General features: G+C 33.6%; 1 protein-coding gene and 1 long non-coding RNA gene across 5 annotated transcripts in view; one reads left to right on the top strand and one right to left on the bottom strand.

Moving 5' to 3' along the window:
* Positions 1-16,536, bottom strand: part of PTPRQ (protein tyrosine phosphatase receptor type Q) — a 246,333-nt gene that overhangs the window by 16,594 nt on the left and 213,203 nt on the right. For all 3 annotated transcript variants that reach the window (XM_077845626.1, XM_077845627.1, XM_077845628.1), the window contains 3 exons: positions 11,106-11,187; positions 7,857-7,947; positions 2,241-2,317 (listed from right to left, as the gene is read on the bottom strand). In XM_077845626.1, coding sequence (XP_077701752.1) covers positions 2,241-2,317; positions 7,857-7,947; positions 11,106-11,187 — 250 coding nt within the window. The remainder of the gene's footprint in view (positions 1-2,240; positions 2,318-7,856; positions 7,948-11,105; positions 11,188-16,536) is intronic.
* LOC144282242 (uncharacterized) overlaps positions 1-16,536 on the top strand; it is a 75,867-nt gene that overhangs the window by 38,294 nt on the left and 21,037 nt on the right. The window contains exon 2 of one of the 2 annotated variants that reach the window (XR_013350584.1): positions 8,346-8,423. The exons of the other annotated variant lie outside the window; for it this stretch is intronic. This is a non-coding gene — a long non-coding RNA (uncharacterized LOC144282242). The remainder of the gene's footprint in view (positions 1-8,345; positions 8,424-16,536) is intronic. 2 annotated transcript variants of the gene reach the window in all.

Genomic DNA, 16,536 nt, shown 5'->3' with positions numbered 1-16,536 from the left:
CCAGGAAGAGATGCAAACTGGAGACATACATTTGAAAGTAATCATCACATAGGTTTCAGTTAAAACACAAAAATGGATGAAATTATCAAAAGATATTAATTTGGAACAAAACAGTAAATTCAAAGATTGGGCTCTAGATAATTCAAGTGTTTGGTGGTGGAGGAGATAACAGAAGACCAAGCATTGGCATTCCAAGCAAAGGAGATTTACCTAAAAGCTGAGAGCAATAATATACTTCCACCCCAATTCTGAAATCTCCCTTAACGTAGAGGGCTTTCCATCTGGGCCTGCTTACCATGCAGCTCAGTACTGATTGTGCATATCATTACATATGGGTCATAGTGACTTTGTTGTAAGATTTACTATATTACAACATCGCTTGATTATAGCAGGATATATATATATATATATATATATATATATATATATATATATTCAGAATTCTTAGTTTATTGCTCACTCTGCATTATCATCTTCTTATGGCTGTTTCCTGACAACCTATAATATTTAGAGGGGTTACTGAGTGTTCATGAATATTCCTGTTTATGTAAATCTGTGCAGTTTAGTTACACCGACTAAAACTGTCAGTTTCCTTTCTAATCATATTCATATCCTGTGTACTGTCATCCCATCTCTGGTTGAACATTAGAGAAGGTGAATTATTCTTTCGTACATGCTTATTAGTGAATAAAAATGGTACAAATCAATAGACCACTTATAAAACCATTTGCCCTTGCCCTGTTCTATAATCTCACAAAACATATGATCATTAGCACATTGATTAAATTGAAATGCATATATGTATCATTCTGTAAATCAAAGTAAAACTTCAACATGCTATAGAATTTAGGCTGTGATGAAAATTAGTAAGCCCAAGATTTCACCAAAATCTTTATAAAAGAATACATTTTCAAGGGAATCAATCATTTGATAAGTGACTAACAGATGTCACCACAATAGAAAATGTGTGTGGTTTTTCAAAATGAATTTAACGTTCTTGCATAAAAATAGGCTGGAATTCAAAGGATGCTTTAACTTCTCCAAGTCCTCCCTCATTTCCCCTAACAAGAAATCTTAAATTCTCCCATTACGTCTTCCTTTCACAATAGGACCCAATATATGATAGCAATTTTGGAGTCATTATCAACCAATATAGAATTTAGAATGAAATCTTCCCCCTTAACAGGGGCTTCAAGTGAATGGGACACAGAACAAGTTATGTTCATGGAGAAAGGATGGAGCATCCTATAAGCAGAGTCCTACAGGGACCAAAGGGCAGGACTGGGAGTGGTGACCTGTGAATAACAAAAGAATAAAGACTGTAGACACTAGAGGAAACCCTGAAGTGTCTGTACAGACACCCTGATAAGGATGGCTAACTTTGCTGTATGTTAGAATTGAAGCCAGTGGGTGAAAATATAAGAAAGCATATCTCTTTCTTTTTTCCTCTTTTTTTTTTTTTTAAACAGCTGTATATTGGAATTATTCAGAGATAGAATCATCTGCCTTAGGAGGAAGTAGTGAATCAATGCCAAAAGAAGCTAGCATCTAATTATCAGGATATTTTCAGAAACAGTTCTAAGGTGAATGGTTGAATCAAATAACCACAAATGCAATTCCATGATTGTGTCACCCTGAGTAGAAGTCTCGGGTGCATTTAAAGTTTCTATGTACCTGTGATAGTGATGGGCACTAAGAGGGTCAAAGAGCCATAGGGAAGATGAAGGAGAGAGAGAGAGATTCCTAAAATACCTGGATTTCACTCAATTTTTAATCCAATGCACCAAAGATTTATTATCTATAATGTGCCAGAGAGTACAATAGGCATGTCACAATTCAACTCACATTGGTTCATTTATGTTTTTTGAGCAGCTACAATGCAGTGCATTTTCTACAAGCAGCTGAGGATAAAAGAACATGACATCATAGTTGCCTTGAAGGACTGAAAATCTAGATGGCAAGAAGAACATAAAATTTTTATATTGTATGGACATAACTATCTGACTTTTTTTTTTTTTGTAATAGAGATTGACAGACCTCGTGTGTACAAAGAATACACTGACAAATATTAAATAGTGGAAAGGCCTGGGGATATTTAGCTTGAAGTTCTATATCTGTTACTTATTAGTGAAATGATTGTTGGTAAATTGCAACAATTGCAATTGTTTTATAAGAAACAAAACATAAAAAAACATAAAAAAACTGAAAAAAAAACCCAACATAAACAAATAGCAACTTACAGAAACATAACTGGCATTGATATAATCTGATCCTGGAATGCTAGCATCAGCTATCAGCTTCACTCTGTTGTTATTATCTAGAAGGAAATATAAGAAATTGATGCTGATTCATTATTTAAGTTGCTACTACTTTTTTTTCCTACTACAAAAGTAATACAAAGAAATTAATGATCTAACATCAAACACTACAGATGGTTGTAAAACCGAAGTAGAAGTTCCCTCTTATCTCCTATTTCCAATACCCAGAGAAAATGACTATTAATATATTTTTATATGTATTTCCAGAATCTGCTATACATATTCATGAAAATTAACCACAAATGGGGTAATATATACTCTTTTCTGCATTTTTCATTTGCTTGTATCTTTCCATATCATAAAAAAATTTCCATAAACAAAAATGTCTAGCTCATTATTTTAAACAGTCATAGAGTATTTTATTGTTTGAATATAATGTACTAATTGAACTCATGATGATTTAAATTGATCTCATTTTGTTATTGTAAGATGCTGAATAAATATAACCAAACTTTTTGCATATCTGTTGTAGTGTGTTTGTAGAATATATTACCAGCAGTAAAATTCCCAAATCCTATTGTGCATTTCAAATTTTGAAAGATATTGTCAAATTTTTCTCTATCAACTTATACTCTGAACAAAAGTGTTTGAAAAGTATTTGAATAATTCTGTTTCCTCTTTTCCTACTACAAGATACTGTTAAACATTTTAATTCATGGTATTTTGACAGATACAAGTTATGTCTCATAATACTTATTTTTATTTCCTTAAACGTGAAAGCAATTGAACTGAGCTTCTTGGTTTGTGTATTAGCCATTTTAAATACCTCTTCCATTAATGGCCTTTACATATTGTACTATTTTTCTATTTAAAAAAAATTTTTTTATACAAAAATTATGTTACATATTCAATACATATGATGTCTTGAAATTTTCTTGTCATTTTTTGACTCTATCCATCAGTGTAGCTAGCTATCTTGCCATACATAAAATGTACATTTCTTAATAATCAAAATTCCAATTATTTTTTCTCATGGCGTCATTATGGCTTCTTGTGTCACTCATACAAAGATGTCTGTCACACCAATATTTTTATTTTTACAAATCCATATTTTCTTCTAGAACTTTAATGGGTTTTTCTGCTTTTGTTTTAGCCTCTTCAATCTTTGATCCATTGGGATTTATTATTTTTTATGGAAGTAGGTAAAATACATCTTTTATTGTTTCTTTGTTGCCATTTGTAACAACAAGCAGTCCCAGTTTGTTAACATTCCATCACTCCCTTCACTCCCAAAATACCACTCCTATTACACACCAGATTTCTCTATGCATTTCTAGGCCTATTTCTATTTCTGGACTATTAATTAATTATTAATTTATCTGCCTAATTTTTCTTTAATACCAAACTTTTAATTGTTACTCTCCAGAATATTTTCAGATCTGGTAAACCTAGATGCTCCTAACCATTATTTTTCTTCAAAAAGGAGGTTCAATTATTTTTTTTCCCAAGGATTTTTACCAAATTGGTATTACAGTTGGTATTTCAATGGAATGTCCAGTGCTAATTTTAGCTAGGCATGGAAATGATAGAAAATACCTCTTACTACATAATTATTTTGAAGTGTTTTTTAAGCTCATTGTGGAAGCACTTGGTAGTAGAGGAAAAATGGGTAAATGGGCTTGGGTTTGAATTCTAGATTTGTCTACCATATGAATGGCTTTGGGTGAATTCCTTACCTTCTCGGCTCTTTCATTAATTCACTTAAAATACATAGTTATAATATTTATTTTGTAGAATCCTCTTGAGAAAAGCTTACATGAAAGCTTATGGAACTTTTAAAGCTGATTACAATTTAAGCATATGTTACATGTTAAATGACTTTGCTGTATTGTTAGTCATTAAAATGATCTGCCCAATAGGTTTAGAGATGGGGAATGTTTAAGCAAATTTATGCAAATTATTAATGTCCCAAAGACTTTGAATTTGGTATGATCTAAGAGTTTTTAAAAAGATTTTATTTATTTATTCATGAGAGACAGAGAGAGAGAGAGAGAGAGGGAGAGAGAGAGAGAGAGAGAGAGGCAGAGGCACAGGCAGGGGGAGAAGCAGGCTCCAAGCAGGGAGCCCGACGTGGAACTACACTCCAGGATCGAATTGGGATCCCAGCCAGGATCACAACCTGAGCTGAAGGCAGATGCTCAACCACTGAGCCACCCAGGTTCCCCTGATCTAAATATTTTAATGACATTGTGGCTAGTCCTGTGACTTAGGAAGGGAAGCCATCAGGTTTCTATTCACTCTATATGCCTGCTTATAACTATCTGAGTCAACAGTAAGCTACACTTTTCTTTGTGGTGTTGGAACATTTCTGAAGGTCATAGTGTCCTATCAAACAGAGATTTGGAAATCCCTTCAGCAAACATTTGCTGCTAATTCTAGTATCTTAAAGCCCTGTAAGCTAATATCTTCTAAAATGCACTGTGATATTTGAAATCCTACTTCCTACATTACTCAGGGGAAACAATGCACTTCACTAAGCTGTCTCAAGCTAAAATTCAGTCTATTAAAATGAATTCATTCTCTATGGGAGAAAAAAAATGTTTCTTCAGCTTAATGGCTTCTCTGCAAGCACAGTGGGTGAATATATTTAGTTTAAACATCTCATTTGCTTGTACTGTGTGTGTGTGGGTGTGTACTGTACTGTGTGTGGCAGGGGTGGCTCAGAGATGGCTGTGAGTTTATAGGTCGCCTTCTAACCCACGTTGGGGAAGTGGACTTGTTATGTCCAGAGTATAGACACTAAGGGCCTGTTATTAAATCTTATTCACCCAGAAAGTTAACAGCTTTTAAAAGTAAGCAATCTATTTATTACTAACAATCATAAGAATTAACATGGAGAGTTTTCCATGTTCCAGTACTGGGCACAGTGATTTATATAATTATTTCATCCAACCCTCACAATAACCTTATGAGGCGGGCACCACTGAACAATATGTACAGTCACTAAGGCAGTTAGTAGGTACACAGGACTGTAGCCAAGGAAATTTGATTAGAGCCTATGCTTTCTTAGCATTTTTACTATACAGCAGGCAGTACATATCAGTTGAGTTAAATTATTCTAATCCCATTCTTGAAAAATAGAGAAATCTACCTAACAAAATTATTTCTTAATGGACCTACAACTCTCTGAAAGGATAGCTAAGGAAAAGTTTTCCCCTACAAATCCATTAAAGGATATTGAATGTAGATGTAATCCATTATTTGAAAAATTATGTTTTCTGTACTGAAATCAAGAAAAAAGCAAAAAAAAAAAAAAACCAATATGATGTCATCCTTTAGACTCTAACAAAGGTGAAAAATGCATGAAATTCTAATTATAATATCCCAAATATCCTTGGTTTACAACATAATTCCATTGTTAGCAATTATTTTTTGCCTTAGCCTCAGATTTGATGAAACTGGGCAATTATACATTTCAGCTTCTTGTTGCTTTAAGGTTGTTTATTTATTTTCATTGACCATGCTTACTCTCTTGTCTTCTAAGTAATAAGCTATGTGGTCTGACTTTTCTTATAGCCATGATGTGAATCCAGATAATAATACACTGGGATCTTAATAATAAAAGACTCAAATATCACATTTAAAAAATATCTTGCTAGGGCACCTGGGTGGCTCAGTCAATTGGTATCTCACTTTTGATTCTGGCTCAGGTCATGGTCTCGGGGTCTTGACTTTGAGTCCATGTCAGGCTCTATGATCAGCTGGATGGGGTGGGGATGGGGGTGGGTTCTGCTTGAGATTCTCTCCCTCACTCTTCTTCTGTCCCTCTTCTGGCTCACACACACTGTCTTTCTCCTAAAATCTTAAAAGAAAAAAAAAAATCTAGCAAACATCTCAATTTTTTATTTTAAATTGGACACTCTTTGGTCTTTGGAAATAATTTAGCTACATTTGGTTTGCTTATTTTATATATACTGATATATTATAAATTACTTCAGCCAAATATGTGATTATAAATAAATATTAAATATTCCATGGTAACTGTCTTTCAATCAGATTACAGTGTTTATTTTCTTTTTTTTTTAATTTTTATTTATTTATGATAGTCACAGAGAGAGAGAGAGAGAGGCAGAGACATAGGCAGAGGGAGAAGCAGGCTCCATGCACCGGCAGCCCGACGTGGGATTCGATCCCGTGTCTCCAGGATCGCGCCCTGGGCCAAAGGCAGGCGCCAAACCGCTGCGCCACCCAGGGATCCCCAGTGTTTATTTTCAAGAAGAGCATTGAATAAGCATGAAACAGCTAGTACAGAAAAAATTTAGGTAGAGACAAATATAAAAACATGAGAATTTCCATATTTCTTAAACTTATGATGCATCCAACCCAGGTTAATTCTCTGAAAAGGAAAACAAAAGGACCTGTTGAGAAACATCAAGCCATAGAAATTTAGAGACTCAATACTAACATTCCTTGTTTCCTACAATAGTGTCTGATTTGTCAACTTCCTCTTAAAGTCATTTATTTACAGTTTGCTTTGTTCCAGAAAGGATTTTGGGTGATTAAAGCTATTTGCATTTTCATCCTATCCTAATTCTTGGGAATTAGCAGATTCCACTAGATTACTACTTCCTCTATCACATTTCCCTAAATTTGTTTACTTCATGCCTCAGTTATGCTTGATTTCTAGAATATCAGAAATGGTCCACGTCCTCTTATCCACATCCTTTATGATTTTACACTTTATGATTTTATCCTTCTTCAAGTCCATGTCTTTCTAGATAGAAGAGTTAAATTCTTAAATAAGGAATTTTCCTAGTATGGTTTTGAAAAATATTTTAAAATTAGGAATATTTTAAAATTCTAGATTTTGAGACAATATTAACAATATTTCAGAATATCACAAATAGCACTTTTTTATTTCATAGTATGAAGTGTATTGAATTAGAATATAGATAGTAGGTCCATCTGTCCAAAAAATGTAATATCAAACATACAGTTATTATCAACAGAGTAATGTTTTATTTTTCCTTTTACATCACTGCTAATTCTTAAAGTGATAATATGGTTTCTTTTCTTATTGATTGAAAAATGAAGTTTTGTTTACTATGGGGAGGCACAACCCTACTTCCTTTGTAAAACCAATCCTCGTAAGCACACATTTACTTTGATCTTCAATGAATATTTGGCAATGCATTTTTTTTTTATATTCCATAAGAAAACACTGCCCTGCTTTTAAGGGAAATGAATACACAAAGTTACATGTTTCTCTTTTCATCTGAGAACTAGATCTGTAGGAAGATGTTAGAGAGGTTTGTTACATGGGTTAAATTACAAAGCTAAGAAACTATTAGGTCTACAGTTTCTTGCACCTGCACAAGTGAACCTTGTACCAACAAGCTAAAAGTCATGTACATCAACTTTAATAAATACTAACAGAGCAAAAAGAGATACAATTTGAAAATTACTGCTAATAAAATGCCTTCTGTAATTCAATTAATAGTAATATAATAGGCTTAAGAAATACAAAGGCCAAGATACAGTTGGTGCTCATTTTAAAACATTTTGCAGGTAGAGAGCAGAGGCAATAAAGGCACATACATGGTTTTATGTTTGGAAAGCGGTTTTTTGCTCTGTTCCAAGGCAGATCGGCATCAGTTGAAGAAAGATCCTGAAGGAATTTTGGTAGTTCCTGTGGAATGAAGTCATTGCAAAGTTTAGATTTATTTCAGAGGTAAATGAGAAATTCTACTTAGGAAAAAAAAATTCTTTATCCTAAACCCTTTTGCTTTTAAATTGAAAACCCCTCTCATAACTGCAGAAACAAATCAAATTAATAGCAATGAATTTACATAAACGTCTACTGAAAATATCCTGAAAAAAATTGGTCAGTTGGGCTCTCACTTTCTCTGGGATAATTTCTTTGTACTTTTGGAAGCTCTTAAGATGTGGCAAGCATGTTAGTAATAACCCTTTTCCATACTTTACTAATGGTTTCATCAGGAACATGCTGAGTATTATTTAATATTTTAATGTCTACTTAGTAGGAGAAGGGAGTTCGGTGATTTATTTTTTGTTTTTTCTCCTCAGGCAGTGTGATTTCATGCCTGTTAATTGGTACAACATTGGTCAGTTTAAGAAGATGCCAAAGGTCAATTCCTGTTCTCGGTAGGCATTGTTAAATCGATACTGGAATGCAAAGGTGCGATTAAGAATTATCAGACCCAGATGAAGAGTCAAGGAGATCCATTTTTGACATTTTGGTAAAAAATCATGATATTATCCATTCATCATTAAGAAAGCTGGTGCAAGAAAATGTGTTCATTATTTTTTGGAGCTGGTGATTTATATTTACAAAGTTTATAGATTTTCACTTTAGAAATAAGTCTCAACTTGCCAAATCCCTTAAAAAGTATGAAAATTTTGTGCTTTTACAATTTTTTGCCACTATTATAAATTTTTCTATTAGATAAGTGTCCCTTTATCCCTTATTTTCCCTCAAAAAGAAAACCCAGTCTTTTGCATGTGGCTATGTGTTAGCAGAGAGAAAGAGTGTAAGCATCTGAAATCTGATGTATTAGCACAAAAGGCTAAGAAAAGAATTTGTTTAACCAAGTAGAGAATCCTAAAACAGTTTTCCTGTGTCAAGGTGTTGGGAATATATGTCAGCATATTCATAAGAGACAAAGGAATAGAAGGGGAAACAAAGGTGAAATGGAAATCTCCTGAGAGGTGGTACTTTTTTTCTGTAATTATTTCACATAGAAGTTTCCGTTTATAGATTTAAATGACTGTGACCTTGATAATCAATACCCAATTACCAGGTTGACTGTTTGGATAGTAATGTTACACTTGGCAGCCTTTGGAGGCCCTGTGTTCCCTCCACCATCTCATCCAGCTCTTTCTCCTACTGCTTGTTCTCTTCAGTGGGATCATAGATGAGTTAAGCTGTTTTGCATCCTTAGGCTTTTGTCTTCCTTCTCTCTTTCTGGCATATTCCTCCCCCTTTATCTACCCATTGGTCTTCTGCTTGTCCAAAAGTTCATCTCAAAGGCCATCTCTTTGTTGAGTCTTTTCTGACTGCTATCCAAATAAAGTCAATCCTCACTTCTTTCTGTGTATCTCTGTCATGATACAGTGTTTTATGTATTTTTTGTGCACGTCTGCAGTTCTTCTCATAGTATGAGCTTCCTTAAGGTAGAAGTCACCATCATAATAGCTAATACTTGTGTCAGCCACTCTTCATAGTGTTACACACATTCAATCATTTTAGTATTCACAACTGAGTGAGATAAATACTATTATTTTACAAATAAGGATATTGAGGAACAGACGGTTTATGTGATTTGTCCAAAGTCACTTAGCTATTAAGTGTTCAATTGATATATATCAATACGTCAAACACAATGCCTACCATACAGTAGGACCTTACACATATTTAAGGCATAAATGGGTATGGTCTGAGTTCTAAAGTTTATCAAATATGCATTTATTTATTAAAATATAATTCACTTTAAAAAACTTAATACAGCATCAGGATAAAAAATAATTTTTAAAAAGTTCCTTATATACATAGATATGTATTTTAAAAAGTTTCTTACATACATAGGGTTATGTATTTATATTAAAAAAAGAAAAAAAAAGAAAAAAAGAAAAACAAGTTGTTAAAACCATGATCTCCAAAAAAGTTGTACTAGAAACTTTCTCAGTGTAATATACGTGAAAACGTTATTGCTAATAAAACTTTTCATCTACTCAGTCATGCATAATGTAATTATGTTCGCTCCTATTCTAGTGAAATTACACTTTTGCTCCTGAAAAATTGCGAGTTCTCGCTGTGTAAATGCTAAGAAAAGTTTTATGGTACCATCGATTTTGTTAAATCCAGGCCGATATTACTTAAGAAGCATAACCAAAGAGCTGTAGGAAATACCATTAATCTTCTCACATTTTGTTATTATTCCCTGAGAGGCTGAAATATTATAATCCTGAATTATTCAAGCCAATTGCTTAATTCTTTGTTTCATAGGTTCACACACTAAAAATTTCATGAAAAAAAGAAATAAAATTTTTGGTGACATTTAGAAATCCATTTACTTATATAACACAAAATAATCATATAAGTTTGAAAAGAAGTATACAATTTTTTAAAAAGCTTATTTATAGATCTGATATATACCTGATGCATAGATATACAAAATGCTAATGGCAATATAATTAATCTTACTTTTAAATAATGTTAAAGTAGAATGTTAACATCACATATTCTCCATAATGTGATAGTGTTTATTTCATAGTAACTTAACAATAGGCCTCATAAAATACAGTTATTTTTACTTTTAGGTAGTTCTAGAAATAATAATTATTTTTGTATTTTCTGGAAACACCACGTTCTGTTCTCAGGTTCATGTATGTCACTAACATAAACTATGCAGACAAATAAAAAATAGAATCATTTAGTCTTAACCTAAAATAATTATTTAAATATAAAAACAACATTTATGATAAAGCCTAAATCTCGCATGCCAGCAAAAACCAATGACTACAACCTTCCAGACACCCGTCTACATCTGGATGAGACAGCAGAGAAGAAATGAGGCCAGGCTGCCTCAGGCTGGGGAGGTCTGAAGAAGAACACCTTTTCTTCACACAGTAGGTGAATAATTCTGTTCAGGTTGCACCAGAGGCCACCCAGTGTAACATTACTATCCAAACAATCAACCTGGTAATTGGGTATTGATTATCAAGGCCAGAGTCCTCCATGGCCTTGCATGCTTAAAATGGACATGAAATGTGACACATGAAACGACTAGAGGTCTGGCAATGTTGTGACAACTGCTAGTAACATACCGAAAATTCTTCTTGAAACTTTAGGTTGTTGTTTGTGCAAAGCTCTTCAACATGTTGCAGGAAGGATTTCTTGCTTACCGGCCTCCAAGCAAAGAGAGGTATAAAATGGAATCGTGTTAGATTGGCACTGGCTGTACAGTTAACAAATCAAAGAACAACAGACACTTCAAAACCCATAGCCACACAACCCTTTCAAGTCACTCTGTCATATTTACAAAATTAGCTTTCCCCTGTAAGTGCTTTCTTTGTATCCATGGCACAAAATTCTTTCAATTTTTCAGTGACTTTATATGAATGATTTAACATTGTAAGGAAGAAAGTTTTTCAAGTAAATATAAGGGCATAAAGTTATCATTGGATCCTAAAGCACATAATACCTCTTTGTCATACAGAAAACATTTTATACATTACAAGGTTTTAGAAGATATAAAATATTGCAGTGACCTCATTCTCATAATGACATGGTTTTTAAACCCTAAGGAGTTTAAATATCCCCGTATTACTTCCCAAGCTAAAATACAGACATGCAAGCTTCACCCCAGAGAGAGAGAAAGCATTTCTCCAGTTACCATGCAATTAGTCATGCTTTTATGATTTATATCCAGCTTGGAGGTTTTTCTAGCAAACATACAAAAAAGGAACCACACATTAAGATTCATTGAATCTGTGAACCTAGCATTGATATTCAAAAAGAAGAAAAGATATTTAACAAACTTACTTGATGGATTTTCTATAACTAAGTAACCTGCAACAGAGATTGTGTTAAATGCATGATAAGTTGAGGGCATGGCTCTTTCTCAAAGAGTTCTAGATTAAAGTCAGATAAATATAATAAATCAGTAATGTCTGATGTGCTATGTCTTTACCTGATAGGCAATCATTATTTTAAGTTCTATTTTATTTTCCTAAGTTATATTATTTGGACTTAAATATAACCAAATAATAACTTAGTTTCTTTTTCAAGCTAAGACACTCTTTTAATACTGTTAGGCATTTGGGGTGCTATGTTAAAAACAGGTCACTTTTAAGTATATATTGCATAGTATTTAGAGTCTAACTAAGAGAGTTAAAGTGAATTTTTAAAAATATTTTGTCAATAGAGAATGCTTAACCAGGGAGAGTGGATCTTTGAAAAATGACATCATATTGCCTACGTTTTATTTCATGAGTGAGTTTTGATGAGTATATAACCATAAAAAATCACAGTTCTTTCAGTTACTTTAGACATATCTCCTGTGACAGTTCATTGGTCAAGTTATTCATACTCTGAAAAACAATGAAATAATTTTTAACAGCTAAATAGACTATGTAATGCACAAATTCAGAGAAGGGAACATCTTTAATAGCACATTTGTCATGCACAATCAATTAGCACTGCAAAACCACAAAAGGCACAAGGTATAATGAAATAAAATGAATAAAACATAACTTCTTCAAAATTTTAAATATTACCAGGGATGATTTTACTGCATTCCTTAAGTGAATAATGTTTACAAGAGGATGTGATTTCTGACACAAAGAACAAATGAAAGAAAACAATTAGATTGAAAAATGTGTCACAATGAATGCTATGAAAATGGTCAATAAGGGGTGTGTTCAATGAAGAAAGCATGAGTCAAAAAGTTCATTCTATTACAATATAAAGGTTAATGAAAAATATGGGGGTGCAGGAGCAAGTACTACCAAGAAGAAGGATAGAATTCTTGGTTAATGGGATAGGCTGTCTCCAAGGAGAAGGAGGTATCTCCCAGCTTCTCTGGGCATAACCTCATACAGCATCCCATTATCAAACGTGGCATCACAGTGGTAAAATAGCAGTGTTCGAGCAAAGTCTTTGTAGATGAACTTGTAAGCTTCCCACATTTCACCTAGAGTGATTCTGAGAAGGCAACAGAGAAATTTTTAACCAAATGGATATGGGGATGATTTAATGGGTTACTGAATCAGAAGAATCCTAGCTTTGGGGTTTGCGATAGGAAGATAGTGTCTGAATTAGAGGCCCTGGAAATACTTCTGACATAGCAACAGAAAGTAGGGACAGTCAATCCCTGTTGGAAATGATTTTGCTTCGGCAAAGACCAGCAAGAAAAAAATATAATAGTGGACTAGACCCATACTACCCAAGTGCCCTTAGATGCCTGATGCCCAGTGCTCTTGTGATATGATGTTCCTCAGAAACAGGAAAGGCAAGGGAGTTAGGTTGGCAAATCCTAGTTAACTGAGCTTAAAACAGAAATATGAAGGAGATATTTGAATTAGCAAGATCAACTTCCCTGCTACCACACGGAAATGGAAATTCTTGAGGTGCAAAGATACCACTTTCATAACAACAGGGATTATTCAATTTGTGATTAGTGAAATTCAACCACACTATGTCTGATTTAATGATAGGTTCATAGTCCACATATGTAAGGACAGTCAGACTGTCATCATATAGTGGAGAGAGTCTCTCTTTTCTCAGAGAATCCAGGATTATTTGAGGTGGTATTGGCAGGATATTTTTACTAGGCTATGTAGAATCTAAAGTAGGGCTAGCTTCTGGGAAGCCATCAAGGCATTTGCAGAATCAGAGTACGTTCATCAAATCCTCAAAAGATACTAAATATGAATAGTCATATTAAAATATAAATGCACAAGAAATAGCTAAAGCAGCCTTGTTATTATTCACATCCTTCCTCTTCTCATTCATGATGTCTAGTCTCATTTAGAAACTATAACTAATAAAAATACTTCCTTTTGTCAGTTTCTTTACAGTGAAAAACATTACAGAAAGTTGCTTTCTTTAAACTATTATTTTGCATTTGAAAGATATCTCTAAAGAAATTAGTATCTGTAAACTATACAAATATTAGTAACTGTAACTGGCTAGCTATTGGATCCAGGTGGGTATTTGTGAATTCTTTCCTTACTCAAAATATTATGGCTTCAAAGTCCTGTTCCAACATTTACTAGCTACATTACTTTGAGCAAGTTACTTAATCTTTCTGTGCCTCGGTTCTTAATTTGGAAAATAGGGTAAGTTTATGTAAAGCTAAGCTCATATATGTATAATGCTTAGAAATGCCCTTGGCTTTAGAAGCAATACATAAATATTAGTTAATATCATTAGTATTGTAATTGCTATTTCTACTTTATTTTGCAAAACTCAAGCTCCTCTTAACCATCTGTCCCACTATTTACACTGATATAAAGGAAGGTTTTTGCTTGTTGCTAAAAGAATATTCTATTTAATTTACTCAAAACTGATTAGACTAAAATGTGCTAAATTAAGCAGCAAGATTTCCTTTTAAAAAAAAAAAGATTTTATTTATTTATTCATGGGAGACACACAGAGAGAGGCAGAGACATAGGCAGAGGGAGAAGCAGGCTCCCTGTGGAGAGCCTGCTGTGGGACTTGATCCCAGGACCCAGGGATCATGACCTGAGTGAAAGGCAGACGCTCAACTACTGAGCCACCCAGGTGCCCCAATTTCCTATTTTATTCTTCTCAATCAGGGTCTCAAAAAAAAAAAAAGTGGTCATAAATACCCAGATTTCAAATCCAAATTTGGCTTTCTAGTTCTCAATTCAAGACTCTAAATAAATCACTAATAACATAAAGATCGTAATGATTCAGTTTTCATATTATTATGTGAAAGCATTTCTCATCACGCCAGCATGTTTAACATAATTCCTTACAACTACCTTTCACATATCCTGTTTTTATTCTAGATATCCTGTTTGTACCATTCTAGGTATTTCCTCACAACCATCCTACTGATTCCTCAATAGCTGATTCAAATATTAACTCTTCCATTGACCTTACCTGTTCTATTATAGAGAAGATAATTTCTTCCTTCTATGAAATGAAATTTCTATGGACAAATCACGTTCCACCTTGTATTATGGCCATATAAGCACATGGATTAAGGACACTTGCATTGAGGTTCATGGGTACTTGAAGGCAGGGGCAGGATTAGCACTGACTCACTACATGACCCTCATAACTTTATTCATAGTTGACAATGAATTAGTCATTATTAAATATACTGACCAACATACACAGCAAGCTAAATATATGTGCTGTGCTTATTATTCAAGTATCCGAACTGAATGATTTTTCCACTAAAATAGTAAGCAGTTGAGACTTCTCAGGAGCTTTAGATAAGTATGATCAATAGCTGCATCAATAAACACTACATAAGTCTAAACGAAGCCATATTAGATCCCCTAACATTAGAAGTTCATGCTAGATACTTCTTAGGAAACTAGACATATGAACGATAAAATCATCTTTCCTATCCAGTAATAAAAAGACAGACTTCAAAAAAAGAATAAGAGCTCTTGCGCTTTATTTCTTTTGTATCACTCTCTTTATCTAAACCCAATCACTTAAGGTAACCTATTCATTGCATTTGTATTTACATGTGAGAAACAACTATTTAAAATAGAAGATTTTTGGTTGTTGTCTGTAGTATCCATATCACTGCTTTGATACATAGCCTCATATTGTATGGGTGTATTTTTAACTTTTAACTTTAGAAATTGGCTGTATTTTGGGGTGCCTGGGTGGCTCAGTTGGTTAAGCACCCAACTCTTGATTTCGGCTCACATCGTGATCTTTTAGGGTCCTGAGATTCAGGTCCACGTCAGGCTCTGTGCTCAGGCTTAGAGCCTTAGGGAGTTTGCCTAAGATTGCCTCTCTCTTTTTCTTCCTCTACCCCTCTCCCATCTCTAAAATAAATAAATAAACCTCTAAAAAAGAATTGGCTGCATTCTAAATGTTATTATAGGCTTTTAAAGTTTTATTTTTAAATAGAAAAAAAAATAATTTGGATGGTTTATAGAGGGAATTAGAAAAGAAAGTGGAGTATAATACAAAAAAAAAAGCACTGGCTTTTGCTGATGAGGAAATTAAATTCTTTTAGGAAAAACTGTTGGTTAGATAAGCATAAAAAAAAATACCCTCCCAGAAATTAACGTGCATGAAAGTCAACAACGTTATTTCAGGAGTGCTATTTTCAAATGAAGTGATCTGTAAAGACACTCAAAGGAACTCAAATAGAAAACTTTTTATTAACATTTTTAAAAACTAAAATTGTTATGTGAAGAGCATTTTATACTGGTATTTTATTGACTTACAATGGTGAATGATGCTATCAAATCAAATTCAGTTCATCATTATATAAATCAATTTGGGAACTGTCCAGATTTCAGTAAGATAACTGACCACTTTCCAACAGAAAAGCCTAAACACTTTTTATTACATGAATCTTAGCTGTCTTAAATCCTATTCCCTTTTGTTGAAAGGGTATTATTTCGTGTCTGGGCTCATTTTTTAAAAGTCTATCAAAAACTTAAATTCCACTCAGATTACTCTTGATAGATCCAGAGAGGAATCATTTATTTATGTTGGCAGTGGTGATTGAAGACCATATTGTCACAGAGATTC

Source organism: Canis aureus, chromosome 13 (assembly GCF_053574225.1).
Source record: "Canis aureus isolate CA01 chromosome 13, VMU_Caureus_v.1.0, whole genome shotgun sequence".
Lineage (NCBI taxonomy): Eukaryota > Metazoa > Chordata > Mammalia > Carnivora > Canidae > Canis > Canis aureus.
The sequence above is the reverse complement of the archived record's forward strand: the minus strand, read 5'-3'. Positions and strand labels throughout refer to the sequence as shown.